Source organism: Macaca fascicularis, chromosome 17, assembly GCF_037993035.2.
Source record: "Macaca fascicularis isolate 582-1 chromosome 17, T2T-MFA8v1.1".
Lineage (NCBI taxonomy): Eukaryota > Metazoa > Chordata > Mammalia > Primates > Cercopithecidae > Macaca > Macaca fascicularis.
Window position 1 is genome coordinate 20892595 of NC_088391.1, and position 19894 is coordinate 20912488.

General features: G+C 39.7%; 1 protein-coding gene across 2 annotated transcripts in view; it reads right to left on the minus strand.

Moving 5' to 3' along the window:
* VWA8 (von Willebrand factor A domain containing 8) overlaps nucleotides 1-19894 on the minus strand; it is a 381025-nt gene that overhangs the window by 32372 nt on the left and 328759 nt on the right. For both annotated transcript variants that reach the window (XR_012426882.1, XM_005585735.5), the window contains 3 exons: nucleotides 11372-11480; nucleotides 7954-8110; nucleotides 1533-1641 (listed from right to left, as the gene is read on the minus strand). Coding sequence is in view for 1 of the 2 variants with exons in the window: in XM_005585735.5 (XP_005585792.3) it covers nucleotides 1533-1641; nucleotides 7954-8110; nucleotides 11372-11480 (375 nt within the window). In the remaining variant the exon portion in view is untranslated. The remainder of the gene's footprint in view (nucleotides 1-1532; nucleotides 1642-7953; nucleotides 8111-11371; nucleotides 11481-19894) is intronic.

Consider the following 19894-nt stretch of genomic DNA (forward strand, 5'->3'; position numbering starts at 1 on the left):
TCCAGGGCTATTCAGGATCTGGTGCCTACGACTCTGGCAGCCTCCTCTCTTGATACTGTCTCCCACCAAGGTGTGCTTTTCTCAGCCATACCAAATACTCTGTCCTTCTCTGAACTCACTGTGCAATCCTATACCTCTGTGCACTTGTGCATACTGCTTCCTGTGTTGGACATGCCTTGACTTCTTAAGCACATGGGAAATTCCTCAGCATCTTTCAAGAGTAAATTCAAACATTACATTCTCCATGAAGCCTTTCCTCATTTCGTGTCATAGCATTGTGTGCAAAATTCTCTACAGAACTTAGGAAATTTAGTTGACTTTGAGTTCATTCTTTGAGGGCAGAAGCTGTATCTTAGTTTTCTATCTCTAATGCCTGGTGTGCATTGAGAACTTAAGAAGTGAGTGAATCACTGAACCATACTCATTCTCCAGTCTTAGGATAGGAACCATCTCCCATTACCCTCACCTCCTCTGAATCACCCATTTTGGCCCTTAGCCAACTATTGCCTTACCCTGAAGCTCAGAGCCAACCTGGCACTGTCTTGGTGCTCTCCATGTCCAGGGCAATGAACACTCGTCAAATGAGCGACTATGTAAGACGATCCAATCATTCAACATCATGTTGTTCACATAGTTTATATAAAATCTTATGCTGTTTTATCCTAAATAACTGCAAATGGATTTTTAAAAAAGCAAATGGTTTAATTTTTACATTTCTTAGATTTTGAAATTAGACATCTGGTTAATTATTATAAAGATCTTTCCTCTTGGAAATGACAGAACTTTTATTAATCTCTGGATACAGTTTAGATCTTTTGAAAAATGAGGCTTTTCCAGAGTTTTGGGTTAAAATGGTGGATTAAAAACTGCATCACAGAAGTTCTAATCCCCAATACTTGGCAAAAATAATGAAACTTCCCCCAAAAGAACAATTATAAATAAGAACCAAAAAGGGAAAGGCAATCAGCTTGAAATACTTCATGGAAAAGAAACACAAGATTCCACAGTAGAATGCAGACACAGGGTACAGCTTGGCTCCCAACCCTTCTCCCTTTGCCCTGAAATGAGGCTTTGCTTTCTCTTTAGACAAAATAATCTGATTTTGTTTGTGATTTTAAGGAACACTCAGTCCCTCCTAAATTATTTGTGTAAATTGACCGGAGCACAATTTCTAATGTGAAATCTCCAAACAATAGTCATGCTTAGGAAATACTGAAGTGTCTTAATATCTTCAGGAGCAGTAGTAGTACTAACTGGTTCCTCAGCATTGAGAGTTTTGTGAAACTGCAAAAGAGCAGGCAATGTGAGAGCAAGGGGAGAGCAGAAGGAGGAGGAGCCGGGGACACAGAGAATACATACCCTGGATGATCAAAAAGAAAGCCATGGGATAGTCCAGTTTTATGCAGACATTTTCACACCGATACATTTTTTTGGATTGGCTAATTAGGGTTCAGATAATTTTCTCCAAGACTTTAGGAATGTGTCCAGGTTTGGACCCAGGTTACTTTCTTGGTCCATAAGTAGAAGATTACCTGTAAATTATCCAGGATGATTCGGAGGGAGTGCACCTGTCGCCGAACAGCACCTGAAAACCTTTCATAGGTTGCAGCATCGTATTCACTCATTTGGATCTCCTTTAGCCTGAAACCAGAGGAGTATAAAAAGTTAACAGCTTAAATCACATAAATGTGGGTTTTTACTTTCATTCACCTCCTGCTAGAACTTTAGCAAACTTCTTGGAAACTCAGATTCATGTTAATGAGAAAAGGCAAGAAGCGATGTCTCCAGCTATGCTTCCATATTCAAAGAAGGTAACATCCAGTAGTGTGCTAGTAAATGGTTAACAAACTAGGACAAGAAAAAAGTCCTGGATCTGTAGTGTTTGCTGATTTCCATGATGTAAATATTGCCACCATGATCAGTTACAAGCTATGAACAGTGTGTTAGAAAAAAATGTGCACCATTGGCTCTCATGAGCCAGTATGAATTGGCTTTGTGGTACACCATTGCTATATCCCAAAGCCATACTATGATGTTTGCAGCCGATCAGTTCATGTGGCAGATTCCTAAGAGGGTTCCCATGGGTTGCTTTTTAAGATTGAGATCATGTATTTGGTTGACCAAGGTAACAGTTCAAGCCTAAAGAACGTAAGTGAATGTGCTGCTCTGTACTCCTACGTGAGAGTTTTCTAAAATCGCTGACAGTGTAATCTAGACAGGACAATTGTATTTTAATATTACTGTGGCTTTGAAATTCTGTCTTCCCAGTATGCTGCTCCTTTTTATCAGTTTTTATCATTTGCTTCACTGAAGCCCCACCAGCACACTGGAAGCTCCCCATACACATTACATGCCCTGCAAGTGCTTCTCTCCCACTGGGAGTGTCCTTCCCCTGACTTTGCCTACTAACTCCCACTTACTCTTCAAGACTCAAGTCAATGATTGCCTCCTCCAGGAAGCCTGCTCTGACCCCCAGGTCTCTCTTCTGTGCTCTTATCTCACTTCATTCTTCCCTCAGAGAATTTGCTCTCCATGCTGTAATTATCTGCCTCTGTCTCCCCAACTAGGCTCTATGCTCCTTTAGATAAGGGCTGAGTCTTTCTCATCTTTATCTTTACAGTGCCTAGCATGGAACTAACATATAATGGGTGCTCAGAATAAATAGAAATGAATGACTGAAATAAAAATACAACTCAGCATTACTTAAAATGCAGCATCTTAAACAGTCAGTAGAAAGTTCATTCAAAGAGTGACCTCTCCGGTTTTACAGTGCTGTATCCACAACACACTAACTTAATCACACATTTCTATAAATTTCTATTAATATAAAAGGTACTGATACTAGGACAAAGAACAATAAGTGCAAATCTCAAAAGCCCAAGCATAACATAATGTTCTAAACTGGTGTGTGTATATGCATGCAATGTTGGAGATATGAATCCTAGGTGTACAGCAGAAACTCTTATCTAACGTGTATTTTTTATCACCTTGAGCTAAAACAGAAACCTCAAATACTGAATGAGAATAAATGTTCTCTATTCTTCCCTCTCAGGTTGGGAAAAATCCATTCACGATGGGGGAGAGCTCTAGAAGCTTATTACAATTACATAATGCTAGGCCTAGACTACCATGGGGTAGATTGGCATTCCTGCCCTATCACCCCACTGGATAATACCAACTTAGGTTTCAAGATCTAGCTCAAAGGCTACATCCTTTTTGAAGTCTTGCTTGAGCCCTTGCATAAAGCTGGCCATTCCCTTTTCATGTGCCCTATACAGACATCTACCATGAAACTCGCATACTTTATTGCTTTAATAGATAGGCCTGTTGCCCTCTCTTATGGTGTTTTCAAATTTTTCTTTCCATAGTAGGAAATGTTTTACATTGAGATCTTGTATACACAAATGCATGTATGTATATAGGATAACTGAAACAAAAATTTAATGACAAATAATTTTATTACATAGGATGTACTCTGATGTTTTCTATTCTATTCCTCAGGGAGAAGGACCATGTTTTATTTTTTCATTGAACTTCCAGTACCTACCACAATACCTGGCACACAGTGGCACTCAATAAGTGCTGCTGGATGGCTCTTTGAAAATACTGACTATTACAAGGTAAATACAGACGAGGCCACTATAATATCTGAATGGTTGTATCTTGAGGTGACATACCAGGGTGCCTTTCTAAATCTAATTAACTCTCAGTCCTGAAGAATAAAAAGAAATATGTGTATAGGACTTGACCTCCTGACAATACCTCTTGTATTTAGTTTCTGGAAGTCTCTGAAATCTCTCTATGACTTTTTATTAGATTAAGTTATGTCTCAAGTATCAAAGCTGACAGAAGCTGGGCACAATGAACAATGCAGGACACGCCACCTACCCCTTCGTACCTAAACTGGTGTGTGTGTGTATGTCAATATGCTTCTTCTCAAAGAAGGGAGATTAGCACTGATTAGAAACAAATGTAGACACAGCTGTCCTTGGGGTGGGGAGGGGATGGAGGAGAGAGAGAGAGAAAAAATATATATATATACATATATAGCATAGTACCTAACATATAATGGATGCTCAAAATGAACTGAATGGCTGAAATAAAAATACAACTCAGGATTATTTAAAATGCAGCAACTTAACCTAACTGTAAGTAGAAAGTTCATTTGCTGGGTGACCTCTCTTGGGTTTTACAGTGCCGTATCCATAATGCGCTAATTTAATAACATATTTCTATAAATATAAAAGGTACTGATATTAGGACAGGGAATAATGAACATATATCTCAAAGCCTAACCACAACACAATCTTCTGAACTACTGTGTGTGTGTGGGTGCGCTCACATGCAATGTTGGAGGTATGGGTTGTAGGTGTATATGTAAATACAAACACATATACACACATAAAAACACATATGTACATACACACATACATATCAAGGAAGGAGCTAGCCATTTGGTAAGCCACCTCGAGCAGACTGGTCTTTGCAGAGTGATCAGAATTAGCTCCAGTTATAGGGCTACCACTGGTGCGATCATGTTGCACCCAAAACGCACCACATGCTGTTTTAATTATGAAGAAATCTGGAAACCATATTCCAGATTGTGTTGGTTTTCAGAAAGATCACCTACAAGGCAATCAAAGCTGATAAAATTTGAAAGATGATGACTGAAGCAGGGGATGTAGAAAGAAAAGAGAAATTTTAGCCTCTGGATCAAATGAGGTACCCATTGCTAATACTCTCAAGCCCACAAAACTAGCTGGAAATATATCTTTCTGCTTCTTTAACCCTGATCAAAACTGCAGGGCACAGCTGCTTCACATCCTAGTAATCTATGTGGACTAACTGCATTTTGTTGGCACAGTATATTTTTAAAGGGTATGTTTATTGTTACGTAAGAGTCTGGGAATTTTAGTTCTCATTTTACTTTTTCTTATAGGTCAGACTTAAATACTATAATTTTGAATCAATTATAAGGAAAACAAACATAAGCTTAGATCCACTGTGTGAGGCTGATTAATTTTGCAAATGGTAGTAGATGCAATCGCCACAGCTGGTGCCCACCCTAAACGCTTTTTCTAAGTGTGTACATGTACCTCACTGTCTATTTCATTTGCTTTTCACTGGTATAATGTTTCTGTTCTATTTTATTCACGTTTTATGCTTGTCTTTCTTTGTTAGTCTGCTTGAGTTAATATATTCTTGATATGTAGGGGCTGGTATCTAGCTTAAAACCAGATACACATAGATGCTATCAAAATGCTGTGTTGATGATGTCAGGAACTCACTTAGCAGCATTAGGCTCTCCAAGGCACTAGCACAAACTTTCTGGCTCATAGCTAGGACTGCCTAGTTTCAGTCAGTCTCTGAATTAAGTACTAAAGGATGACTCCCTAACTTGTATGCATGTGTGTATCATTCATTCCACAAATACATATGAAGGTTTGCTACATACCAGGTTCTGGGTGTAGGTCCTGGGGTTACACTAGAGCACAAAACAGACGGATGTCTGCCCCCCAGAAACTTACAGTCAGTGGAGAGATAATCAACTATTCACAAATCACATAATGGGAAACAGTGCTAAGAGTTATGGAGAAAAGGTACAGGATGCCATAAAAGGATCAATGGTGGGAACTGACCTCATTCTGCATATGCGTAAGTGGCAAAATTGTTTTAAAACTTATTATTTGATGACAGTGAAGAATTATTACTTTTTAAAGACTTAATAATAGTATTGTGAGTTTGTATTTTTTTTTGTTTTTATATTATGGAGATACACTTGGAAATATTTACAATGAAATGATAGAAGTCTTGGATTAGCTTCAAAACAAGCCGGCAGAGAAGACTAGGAGTGGAGCCAGATTTTTCTTCTTGAAGTTGGGGGGTTGGGTCCATAGCATTCATTATACGTTCTTCTCAACTTTTATGTTTGAAAAGTTCCTCATAAAAAGTTGAAAAATTTTCAGCAGCATTAAATGAAATACTCACCAAATGGGATGAAAGTTCCATTTCTACATGAAAATAGAAAGCAACATCTTTCTCTTGGTGTTTTGCTGTGCCCCATCTTTCTCAGGATCTCCATGTGTTTCTATTTCTTTCTCTCGTTTCTCACACCCTTGCCCAGCTCCTCTGTCTTTCAACCACCTTATGGTATTCTCTTTTACTTCAACTGCGACTCTTCTCTGCAGCATTTACTAGATGTGTATATTTTCCTCATCCCTTCCCCGTGTCCTCTCTTTCCTCTCTTACACCCGTTAAATTCATTTGCGTTATGGCACAGATGCCCCTTGACTTCTTCCCCTGTGGGGCAATTGTCCTTAACAGAACCACACTCCTTACTCCTATTACGGCAACAGGAGAAGAAGGTACAAGCACTGTTACCTTTCTGCCTCCCTGTGAACTATGTGTGTGCCAGAACACTCTATCTACCTGTCCACTTGGGCAAAAATTTGGACTGAATAATTACTTGGCAGGTTTTAAGGGTGGCAACCATAGGAACTCATTAATTGGGGAGGGGAGAATGACACATGTCCAACTGTTTAGTTCTTTTCCTAAATGCGTACTTTATAATTCGTAAGAAATGTAGAGAACTTTCTTTCTAACAAGACCGTTCACTACACTATTCTCTACCTTTTTTTTGAGACGTTTAAACACTTTCATTCCTAACATAGTTACTTGTTCTCATAACCTCCCTGGGAGAAAGGGAGAGTGAATTTTATTTCCAGAAGAGCAAATTCAGGCACAAAGAGGACAGATAAACTGTCAACAGTCACCAGGGAAGCCAGCAGAAGGGCTGAGAGCAACACTCTTGCCTCTAGCATCGAGTGTGTTATTTACCTGCTGAACCCTGAACCCGCGAGGGTCTGAACTGGCAGGCTTTCCTGAGGGTGTGGCGGCAGGGCCTGCATTCTTGTCTCTATTGTCCTGTACTGTTTACTTGCAGGATGTGGAAGCACAGCATGTAATGTAATACCAGATGTTCTACGTGGGAGGAATTTCATAACTCATACACTTTAGCATGCTTTTTTCTAACTGCGCCCAGCTCCTCTCATGCAGCACAGAAATGTAAATCTGCTTCCCAAACTATTACCAGGTCCTGGAATCTGAAAGGAAATATTGGTGGTTCTTTGGTATTTTTCACTTTTAGCTGAAGCACACATGTGGATGTCTAGGGTAACATCATGTGGATTCTTCTTATTTTTTAAATGGCTCCAATTGTAGTGGCCCAGAACAGCTGGGGAATGTCCAAGGGCCACAGGGTCATTGGCCTATATTAAGGTCTCTACTCACTGATGAGGCCTCCCCATCCAAACTCACTGTCCCCCCTCCCGAGCTGGTACCCATTATCCTGCGTGGGCAAGCTGCCTCTCTCTGCCACAGACACTATGCTCATCCTGCCCTGGTGCCTCTGCTCATTTCGTTTTCCCTTTCTGGAATATTCTGGCTCTTCTCTTCCCATCTCTAAATCCTAGCTGAGCTCTGGCCGCACCTCACAGCAGCCCACTAAACTTGCCTTTCTTTGTACTGCTGGAGGGGAAAACCTCTGCACCCTATGACTTTAGCACTTAACTCTGTGTGTGTGTGTGTGTGTGTGTGTGTGTGTGTGTGTGTGTGTGTGTGTTCCCTTGTCCTGTCTCCGTACTAATCTGCAAGATTTCTGAGGGCAGGAAGGGACCATCGTGTAGACTTACCTGAATTCCCTATGTTGCCTAGGAACAGATAGACATGGATGGGGTGATTTGAGCTTTAGATTTTAAGGAGCCTGAGTAGAAAGAACAGGGGATTTTGTTTATTTGGCTGTTTCAGTTAGGGATGGGGATATCTGTGGATTTCAGTTTGAGGTCCGAGTTGCAGCATGAGGTGGAAACGCACACAAATCTAGGTTTCCCCACAGTCCACCGTGACATTTCACCATAACAGTAGTGCTGCTCTAAACGCGATGGGAACACTGACCTCTGCTGGAATGCTCTCTGGCCCATCTCTCTAGCAGCTCTCTTGACCTCCTCGGGAACTGCATCTTTCTCAGCCTGAGAGACCTGGTACACCGTATGGCCTGCATCCAGCCGGTAAGGGCCTCCTTTGCCACCCAGGCCTGCCGTATCTCTTCCCCCTGGAAGGAAAATATGGAAATTCGGATGATAAATCTGAACTTGACCATAGAACAAAAGTTGGGTCATGGCTTTAGGACAGGCTTGTGGAGGATATTAACTGTACTTAACTAGTAATTAAACAGTCAAATTACCTTCTTCTGGAAAAAGATGTATTCTCTTGTTTAGGATGTTTTTCCTTTTTCCCATCTGTTCAAATACTACCTATATATCAAAGCTTACTCCAACTTCTATGACACCTTAGCTAATGCTGCTACCTCACAGGGATTCATACTCTTGTGTACTATTTCATATTTATTTTTCTCACTAACTATATGATAGATGAGATATTTTATTTATTTTTGTACTACCGTACCTATAAGAGTGGTTTGAATATCAATAGATACTTAGTATATATTTGCTAATTAAATGAACAACTGTTCCCTTCCCTCAGGTATTACCTTAGTTTTCCTTAAAATACCTGGACAGTCAGGCTATAAATACTGTTTTTTTCTGCTTTGCAAGTTATAAAAATAATGCACAGAGAGGCTAAATATTCATGACCTGATATCACTGGCTTAGCCAAGATTAGAAGCCAATTATTACACCCACTTGGACTTTTGGTTTGAACAGTATATAACGTAAACACCACCAGCTTTAGAACAGTCTTTCAATAGACACTCAAGTTCACATGATACATATTACATATACATATTACATTTTATAACATAACATTGTATGAACTGTTCATGTTGTAAATGCCTGTAAGGCCAGGTAGGTCATATGATAAAAAGTTGTGGGGACATTGACTAACTTAGAGAGGATTTACCTTGTCTAAATACATCCAAATTGGAATTATTTTAAAACACTACATGGACCAGAGGAAAAAAATACATCTGTTGGCTAGATTTGGCCTTTGGGCTATAAGCTTGTTACCCCTATTTAGGGGTAGATTAGAATACTAGTAACTCGTTTCTTTTGTTTATTCACATGTAACTTGAGAACTTAGAAGAGAATCCAATATTGAGGGGCAGTATAGTACAGTATGGTATATTATAATATGCTGCTATTGTATGTTATGATATAGTTAAACCAGACTGCTTGGGTTTGAATCCTGGTTCCAACCCACCAGCCATTTATCTTTGGGGAATTACTTAACTTCTCTGTGTCTCAGGCTCCTCTCTATAAAGTGGGGATACTAATATTATTTCCTTCATGGGATTGTCATGAAGCTAAAATGCTTACAGCAGTATCTGGCACATAATAAAAGGTATATAACAGACTGCTTTTACTATTATAAAACAAAGCCTAGTTATGCAGAATTAGGCAATTTCTAGTTTCATAAAGTGGAAAATTTGAAGGCTTTTAGACTTTGGGTAAATTATGTTACATTTTTCTTTCACTATCACCACCCCCACCCCCACCCCCACCTCACCACTGAGCTTTAACTGGTCTAATAAAACTAAAACCAAGAACTCAATATGAACTGCTCCCCTTTTGAAAGTCCAGTTAGGTCATTTCTTTTTGGGAAATACTATGAGAACTACCTATTAATTACACTACTCTAATCTTTTGATTGGAACATATTTCACTTTTATTTAGAAATGGGTGGTGGAAAATTCCTTCTGGGATGTGTGTGACTCCCATTTCTTCTCATGGCCAGCCAATAGGCGGAGGGGTGCAGTAACTGGACAGTGACAATGAGCTATAGGAGGAAAAGGTGTTTCTGGGATCTAACTCCTTTCCTACAGCAGGGTATCCTGAGTATGGGTGGATCATGAATTTGAGCTGAAAGTTTCCTAGGTGCTGAGATGTTATCATTCTGGTGAAAGGGAGAAAGTGGTGGAAACATCAGAAGCTGGTGTGAGTGACTGGCCACATGAGTCACAGGGCCCCGGGGAAAGTTGCACTAGGGTGGAGCAGGTGGTGCTCTTCATGATCTCCACTTCCCAGAGCCTTTAATTTGTACTATTTCAATGAAAATGCTTCCCAGAGGTTCTAAGACTGCAGGGCATAGTCTTAAAGCTAAGCTGGACATTCCAAACCCGTTCAGAAGATAATGGGGAGGGTGGGCAAGGGAGGAGCATTGATGAAGAAAGGGGAATCAGATGACTTGTTGGGCCAGAGCTCACTTCAAAGAAAAGAATTCTGAGGGAAAAGAATGGCAGAGAGAAAAAGAGAAATTGAAGCCAAGGAGCCTTGATCAATTGAAAACTAAAAGCCAGGTGAAACAAATATAGCCTCAATCTGGACAGACACGTGAGCTAGTAAATTCAAGTTTGGTAACAAATAGGAACTTCTCCCCCAGAGTAGTCCACTGCTGGGAAACCACATCTGGCTGGCTCGTTCCACAATGCATTCCATATGGATTAAATCTTGTTGGCTTGACACTAACTTCCAGATCAAAGGACATTTCTAAAAATAGCCTTACTTTAAAGCTGATGCTTGATGAATAAACAGAGTAGACAAGAAGTCCACAGGCCTATTTGATAGCACATTGTCTCAGCAGAGAAACCCATTTCCTCCCGAGTCTGTCAAGGCCAAGAGGCACAGACCATCCCAAGGAAGGTGAAGTACAGAGCTCCTGCCAGCACTCCTCACGGTGAGATAAGCTCAGACAGTGCGCACACAGTCTGGCCCTATTCCTGTGGCCTCGCAGATGTGTCTGCTCCAGCTGCCGCAGAGGAAAAAGGAAGACGGCAGTCCTGGGAACAATGCCCTAGTTGGGCAGCCAAGAGGAAGGAGTCGGCCATCGGTTTAGACTGCAACCAGCCTTATCTCGAAATCTTGCACCCTCAACATACTTTTAAGATGTGGAAGACAAGGACCATTTCTTTTCAAAGTCAGTTGCTCAAGAAAGAATTTACTGTGGATTTCTGGCATGATCCCAAGGTCATGGAATTTGAAAGAAGGGATTAACACTTTAGTGAAAATATTCTTTATGCCAGGCATCGTGCTCGGTGCTTAACAATTGTAATCTCATTTAATCCTCACCACAACTTAAGGTGGTTCACACTATCCCCCTTTGACTGATGAAGCAGCTCCAGGAGGGTCAGAATGTTCTTAGGTCACAGGGTGGCAGAGCCTGTGGGACTCCAAATGCCAGGCTCTTCGCATGCCTTGATGTCATGCTGGGGTAGAGGGCAAGACGACAATCCAAGTGAGTAATGAGGGAGGTTGAGAAGGAAAGCCGGTCTCTGAGTCTTCTCAGGGGCGCTGTGCTGGCCTAATGGGCTTGGGAAACCTCGGGAAGGCTGACTCAGGAAAATGCTTGTGCCACCAACCTGTTCCGCCAGCCCAAGTGTTGCCGCCCACATGAGGCATGTTGTCTGGGTCCTCCTTCCCGTGTTTGGGGGAGCTTACATCTTCACCACTGTCTCTGTTGATTGTTATCTAAAAATGAAGAATGGAGACATGTTTACTATCCTGTGACAAACATCAGGAACTGCATGACAGAAAAAAAAATTTTTTTTCTCCTAAGTCCTTAAGTTATCACATAACCTCAGGCCAATGGACTTGATAAATGCTGTGAGTATTTGGCAAAAATTCCATCAGATGGATTCCAACATCCATCTAGTTGGGAAGGAGAACTAATTTTTTAAAAAACTCAAAGAAAAGTAAAGGAGCTGGACTGCATTATAGCTACAGAATGTTTCTGGTGCAAACCAAGCTGTGAGCATTTACCAGGCCATGAGACTTACCAGATGCAGGGAAAATGGATCTCACTGGAGAGGGGTATTTTGCCAGTGGTTTAAAAGGATCACCACCTAGCTGATCCAGCTGAGTCATTATATACACATTTACCCATTCTATTTTCAAAGAAATCCCATTACTCTGAGAAATGCCATTTTACATAAAATATATGGAAAAGAAAAACAAATCTTAGTGATAGATTTATGTTATATACTAAAAACTGCTTATTTATTTTTTGGACCCACTTCAATTTTTATTATGGTATTTTGTAGCTTTCCTAATTCATCTTTATTGTAAAACTAGATTTATGATTCCTGCAATTCAAACAGAATAAGTAGTACTTTAGCCTTCTGTGAGAGCCTGAAGTTCATTGCTTCCTCTTTCATTCAGTACAGTGTCACCAAAAGGAGTGATAATCACACAGAAATTTCAATCCTAGTAGTCAGTTCAGTAGATACTACTCCACAATAAAAAGAAAGCATTCACATTTTATGCACACTATGAGCCTGCTCTCAGATGTAATGATTTCCTAGAAGACAAGATCAAATTCTCATTCATTTGTTCAAATAAGACTCACAGAAAATGTACTGATGGGACATTCTGTGAGGTACCATGGGGCCTACGCCATGGAGGATTGGTTCCTGCCCTCAAACTGCTTACAGTGGAACAACAGAGCTTACAAATAAATGGGCCTGAAGTGGGTCTTTAGAGTTAACCATTCCATGTTGGTACCTGGGTTTTTCATTCTTCATGTTGGGATTAATGCAGTTAGGTAGGTAATTTGAGGTCTTTGCAAATAAAATGGCCATTAAGAATAAAATCAACATAACTTCTATTGTCTTATGTCCAAGTTGGTTCATTTCAAGTGTTATGACATCGTAGGGATTTTAATTAGCTGGGCTTTTCTGCAAATAGCTTTGGCAGCACCAACAAAATTTTTGCCAAAACTTCAGCATACTCCAAGAAAATTTAGCAGGCAGACATGACAATTGATATAAATTCCACACACATAATCATGCTCTAAAAATGGGTGAAAATAATTTTTCCTCCTGTTTTCTTAAACAAGCAAGATAGCTAGAAACATTTAGAGAAAAACTCCCAGCCTAGAGTGCAGTGGTGGGATCTTGGCTCACTGCAACCTCCGCCTCCCAGGTTCAAGCAATTCTCCGGCCTCAGCCTCCCAAGTAGCTGGGATTACAGGCACCTGCCACCATGCCCAGCTAATTTTTTTTTATTTTTAGTAGAAACGGGGTTTCACCATGTGGGCCAGGCTGGTCTTGAACTCCTGACCTCAAGTGATCCACCCGCCTCGGCCTCCCAAAGTGCTGGGATTACAGGCAGGAGCCACTGTGCCTAGATACATTTTTTTTTTTAATATAAGAAGAAGATACTTTATTTTTAAACGCAAAGACACAATTTATTTTTTATTTTTTATTTTTTTATATTTTAAGTTCTAGGGTACATGTGCACAATGTGCAGGTTTGTTACATATAGTATACATATGCCATGCTGCTTTGCTGCACTCATTAATTCGTCATTTATGTTAGGTATTTATCCTAATGCTATCCCTCCCCAAGCCCCCACCCCACGACAGGCCCCAGTGTGTGATGTTCCCCACCCTGTGTCCTAGTGTTCTCACTGTTCAATTCCCACCTGTGAGTGAGAACATGTGGTGTTTGGTTTTCTATCCTTGCGATAGTTTGCTCAGAATGATGGTTTTTAGCTTCATCCATGTCCCTGCAAAGGACATGAACTCATCCTTTAAGGCTGCATAGTATTCCATGGTGTATATGTGCCACATTTTCTTTATCCAGTCTATTATTGATGGACATTTGGGTTGGTTCCAAGTCTTTGCTATTGTGAATAGTGCCGCAATAAACATACGTGTGCATGTGTCTTTACAGTAGCATGATTTATAATCCTTTGGGTATATACCCAGTAATGGGATGGCTGGGTCAAACAGTATTTCTAGTTCTAGATCCTTGAGGAATTGCCACACTGTCTTCCACAATGGTTGAACTAGTTTACACTCCCACCAACAGTGTAAAAATGTTCCTATTTCTCCACTTCTCTCCAGCATGTTGTTTCCTGACTTTTTAATGATTGCCATTCTAACTGGTGTGAGATGGTATCTCATTGTGGTTTTGATTTGCATTTCTCTGATGACCAGTGATGATGAGCATTATTTCAAGTGTCTGTTGGCTGCATAAATGTCTTCTTTTGAAAAGTGTCTGTTCATATCCTTTGCCCACTTTTTGATGGGGTTGTTTGATTTTTTCTTGTAAATTTAAGTTATTTGTGGATTCTGGATATTAGCCCTTTGTCAGATGGGTAGATTGTAAAAATTTTCTCCCATTCCTTAGGTTGCCTGTTCACTCTGATGGTAGTTTCTTTTGCTGTACAGAAGCTCTTTAGTTTATTTAGAACCATTTGTCTATTTTGGCTTTTGTTGCCATTGCTTTTGGTGTTTTAGTCATGAAGTCCTTGCTTATGCCTATGTCCTGAATGGTATTGCCTAGCTTTTCTTCTAGGGCTTTTATGATTTTAGGTCTAACATTTAAGTCTTTAATCCATCTTGAATTAATTTTTGTATAAGGTGTAAGGAAGGGATCCAGTTTCAGCTTTCTACACATGGCTAGCCAGTTTTCCCAGCACCATTTATGAAATAGGGAATCCTTTCCCCATTTCTTGTTTTTGTCAGGTTTGTCAAAGATCAGATGGCTGTAGATGTGTGGTGTTATTGCTGAGGCCTCTGTTCTGTTCCATTGGTCTATATCTCTGTTTTGGTACCAGTACCATGCTGTTTTGGTTACTGTAGCCTTGTAGTATAGTTTGAAGTCAGGTAGCATGATGCCTCCAGCTTAGCATTGTCTTGGCAATGTGGGCTCTTTTTTGGTTCCATATGAACTTTAAAGTAGTGTTTTTTTCAATTCTGTGAAGAAAGTCATTGGTAGCTTGATGGGGATGGCATTGAATCGATAAATTACCTTGGGCAGTATGGCCATTTTCATGATATTGATTCTTCCTGTCCATGAGCATGGAAAGTTCTTCCATTTGTTTGTGTCCTCTTTTATTTCACTGAGCAGTGGTTTGTAGTTCTCCTTGAAGAGGTCTTTCACATCCCTTGTAAGCTGGATTCCTAGGTATTTTATTTTCTTTGTAGTAATTGTGAATGGGAGTTCACTCATGATTTGGCTCTCTGTCTGTTATTGGTGTATAGGACTGGTCGTGATTTTTGCACATTGATTTTGTATCCTGAGACTTTGCTGAAGTTGTTTATCAGCTTAAGGAGATTTTGGGCTGAGACGATGGGGTTTTCTAAATATACAATCATGTCATCTGCAAACAGGGACAATTTGACTTCTTCTTTTCCTAATTGAATACCCTTTATTTCTTTCTCTTGTCTGATTGCCTTGGCCAGAACTTCCAACACTATGTTGAATAGGAGTGGTGAAAGAGGGCATCCCTGTCTTGTGCCAGTTTTCAAAGGGAATGCTTCCAGTTTTTGCCCATTCAGTATGATATTGACTGTGGGTTTGTCATAAATAGCTCTTATTATTTTGAGATCTGTTCCATCAATACCTAGTTTATGGAGATTTTTTATATGAAGGGCTGTTGAATTTTGTTGAAGGCCTTTTCTGCATCTATTGAGATAATCATGTGATTTTTGTCTTTGGTTCTGTTTATGTGATGGATTATGTTTATTGATTTCCATATGTTGAACCAGCCTTGCATCCCAGGAATGAAGTCAACTTGATTGTGGTGGATAAACTTTTTGATGTGCTGCTGGTTTCAGTTTGCCAGTATTTTATTGAGGATTTTCGCATCGATGTTCGTCAGGGATATTGGTCTAAAATTCTCTTTTTTTTTGTTGTGTCTCTGCCAGGCTTTGGTATCAGGATGATGCTGGCCTCATAAAATGAGTTAGGGAGGATTCTCTCTTTTTCTATTAATGGAATAGTTTCAGAAGGAATGATACCAGCTCCTCTTTGTACCTCTGGTAGAATTAGCTGTGAATCTGTCTGGTCCTGGACTTTTTTTTGGTTGGTAGGCTATTAATTATTGCCTCAATTTCAGAGCCTGTTATTGGTCTATTCAGGGATTCAACGTCTTCCTGGTTTAGTCTTGGGAGGGTGCATGTGTCCAGGAATTTATCTATTTCTTCTAGATTTTCTAGTTTATTTGCATAGAGGTGTTTACAGTATTCTCTGATGGTAGTTTGTATTTCTGTGGGGTCGGTGGTGATATCCCCTTTATCATTTTTTATTGCATGTATTTGATTCTTCTCTCTTTTCTTTATTAGTCTTAATAGCAGTCTATCAATTTTGTTGATCTTTTCAAAAAATCAGCTCCTGGATTCGTTAATTTTTTGAAGGATTTTTTGTGTCTCTATATCCTTCAGTTCTGCTCTAATCTTAGTTATTTGTTGCCTTCTGCTAGCTTTTGAATGTGTTTGCTCTTGCTTCTCTAGTTCTTTTAATTGTGATGTTAGGGTGTCGATTTTAGATCTTTCCTGCTTTCTCTTGTGGGCAGTTAGTGCTATAAATTTCCCTCTACACGCTGCTTTAAATGAAAGACACAAGTTTTACAATAGTCCTGCCACAGCCCCAGGGACTTCTGGGTTGCTTTCAGAAGGATCTTCAGAATCTATGGCTGGTTTTTAATATCTTTCATAGTGACATTTATGTATTCTTTAAAAACATTTGATTTTTAATAAATAGTCAAATGATACTTAGAGTTGATTTCTGTTGGAAGCTATTTGCTAACTTGCTGGTAAACTTCGGCAAGTCAAGTAAGTTCTCCGGACCATCACTTTCGCATCAGAAACTAAGGGGTTAAACTAAATTATTTATACCATTACACCCAGCATTGACGTGCTGTGACTGATTCAGTGATTTCAAATCTGGTAAATAAGGTTATCAAAGTAGGGTTTTCATCAAAACCAGGTACAATTATACAATAATGAGACAACTGACAGCTTCTCATTTACAATGGTTTGACTTATAACTTTTCAACTTTACAATGGGATGAAAGCAATACACACATTCAATAGAAATCATACTTCAATTACGCATACAACCGTTTTGCTTTTCACTTTTAGTATATTTAATAAGTTATATGAGATATTCAACACTTTATTGTAAAATAGGCTTTATGTTAGATGATTTTGTTCAACTGTAGGCTAATGTAAGTGCTCCGAGCATGTTTAAGATAGGCTAGGCTAAGCAATGAAGTTTGGTAGGTTTGGTGTATTAAATACGTTTTCAGCTTACCATATTTCTAATTTATGATAGGTTTATTGGGATGTAAGCCCACCGGAAGTCAAGGAGCATCTGTAGTTTGCTTATAAGCGTTAAGACTCTTCTATAGGGTAATTCTAAAAGAGAAGTTCCGAAAATAGTCTAAAAATTGGAAGAACCATTCTGAACACCATTCCTCACTTTGTGGGGCGTGTGTGTGTATTCTGGTACACTGTTAAAAATAAATTTTAAAAAACCAGAAGAGGTATGAAAGGCAAATTCCTACATGTCTTCTAACTTTACTTTCATCAAATATTATCACCCTAAGACATTTCACACAATCCAGTTATTCTGCTGTCAAAACAGTCTTTTAAGAATCGGTACTACAAATGAAGGCACGAGGTAAAAGAAAAGGCCCCTCAAGTAGCCTCCCTCAGTTACCTTCAAAACTATGCTTTTGAAGTTGCAAAGAAACCTATAATGGCCATCATGGAGGCAAAAGACAGGCGATAAAATTTCTGGGCAGAAAGGAACTGGCATGTTCTTTGCCACATGTGTGTCTTGCCAGGCCATCTGCTGGGAAATGGGGCTGTACACATTGCCAACACGAGGCAGTTCCATACCAACCCCAAATGGGAGCCCAGAGATGTTTCAAAATCGACAAATTCTTGACAAAAACAAACATCAGCCAAAACCTGATATGCTCTAGGGAAATGTACACCATACAATTCCAGGGATGTTTAATTAGAAGCAAGGCATTTAGAAAGCTTATCTAATCTTGTGTCATTTTATGAATGCCACTCACTCACAGGAGTATATTTCTTTAGGTGGATGGAGGAGTACATATGTCAAGAAGTTTTCAAAGCCATTTTAGGACATCTCTTACATCAATTGACAATGATTCATAAAAGGTGCAAGTCAGGAATTCTAGGACAGTCCAACCCAGGACAGAAAGAAACTGGAACATACACTCGGGGAGGCTTATCATTTGAGGAATTTTGTTTCTGGGGACAGCCATGTGCTAGACAGCCACTAGTCATTCAGAAAATTGATAAGCTGCTGTTTGCTTTCATGTACGTGTTGAAAAGCATTTGAAATGTACTTCCTTTGAGAGTTCGTTTCAGTTAGAAAATGCTCAAGTAAGTAATTCCAAGTACTGAAATAAACACTACTGAATTCACTTAACGGGATCAAAAATTTCCCCCAAAAAGAAAATATTATGGACCCTTATAACTTTCGATGTAACCCAATGCTGAGCCCCTTGATGTATTTCTCACAGCTGACACAATCTGCTTTTCTAAAGGTAAGTGTGCTATAATCGTAAGAATCATTATCCTCTTATATGTCAATTAAAATGGAAAAAACATGGATCCTGTAAATTACATCTCATAAAAACGTTCCGGAGTAAAGCCAGCACAGGGAAGGGACATGACTCACTGAAGCCCTGTAATTCTGGGCAAGGCCCATATATTTTAGTCTCCTCCTTGAGTTCATGACTTTTAAAAACCATCAATAAAATGATAAAAATAGCCAGAATATAATCCTGGAAGAAAAGTGAGCTTTTGGAGGTATGATTGGACAACACAGCTGGAGACTAGGTGTGGCAAAGCAGACATTTCTAGTTGCCTACCTCACGTTCATTCCCTCTTTTTTCCTTTTAAACAGAAATCAGATATATCATACTTGGCTGGAATTAAGCACAACAATCCCATTCCCCTTAGCCAGTGACTGGTGCAGGGGAAGCCATGTGGCCTGAGATGTGAGAGAAAGTCTGCCAGGAGGCTTCTAGGCAGCCTTCCCAGGTAAAAGAAAAGATGGTTGTGAGAAGAGCTTGTCACTGTCCTGGATGCACTGCTCTCTCGTCCCCTCCAACACACACACACACACACATACACATACACCCACTTCCTGCCTTGGGACACAGTTGAGTGAGAATATGATGCATAGAGCTGTAGCATCCACATGGTGACCATGTGTTAACAAGAGGATGGCAGACTGGAAGGCTGGAAGAGTCTATGCCCCAATGACATTGTTGAGCTGCTGAACCAGCCATGAAGTCACTTGCCTCTAATCTCCTACATAAGTAAATAATACACGTTCTTATAGTTAAGCCATTGTTATTTGGGTTTTCTGCTACTTGGAGTCAATTGCATGCAAACTAACTGATTCACGTATTAAAGGATGAACGAGAGGCAGCAGGGCAGAAGCTACTGTCTTGATCTTCCTGAGGATGTCCTACTTCTAACAAGACATGCTTTGAATTTTCTGACATTAAAAATACCATAACAACATCAGCACAGAAATCCTAATTATTACAGTTGCCTACTCTCTTCTTGATTGATTAGCAGGCAACTGAATATATTCATTCACTTATACTTTTATGCAAACATACCTGTGTATGTGTGTGGTGCATCTAGTACTCAGGTGGGATACAGAGATTTCTGACCCAGGATCTGTGCTTCTAGAAGGATATTGCATACAGGGGAATGCACAAGATGATACAGGCTATGATAAGATTCTGAATATATCTGCCTAAAACAAAATATTGTCTGAGGTTATTGTACCCACAGGTTAGAAATTTCTTTCACAGGAATAAAATAAGATTGATAGATGGCTAGCTAGATCAATAAGGAAATAAGAGAGAAGATCCAAATAAACACAATCAGAAATGACAAAGGTGACATTACCACCAATCCCAGAGAAATACAAAAAACCCCTCAGAGACTATCATGAACACCTCTCTGCATACAAACTAGAAAACCTAGAAGAAATGGATAAATTCTTAGAAACATACAACCTCATAAGATTGAACCAGGAAGAAACTGAATACCTGAACAGACCAATAACATGTTCAGAAATTGAATCAGTAATAAA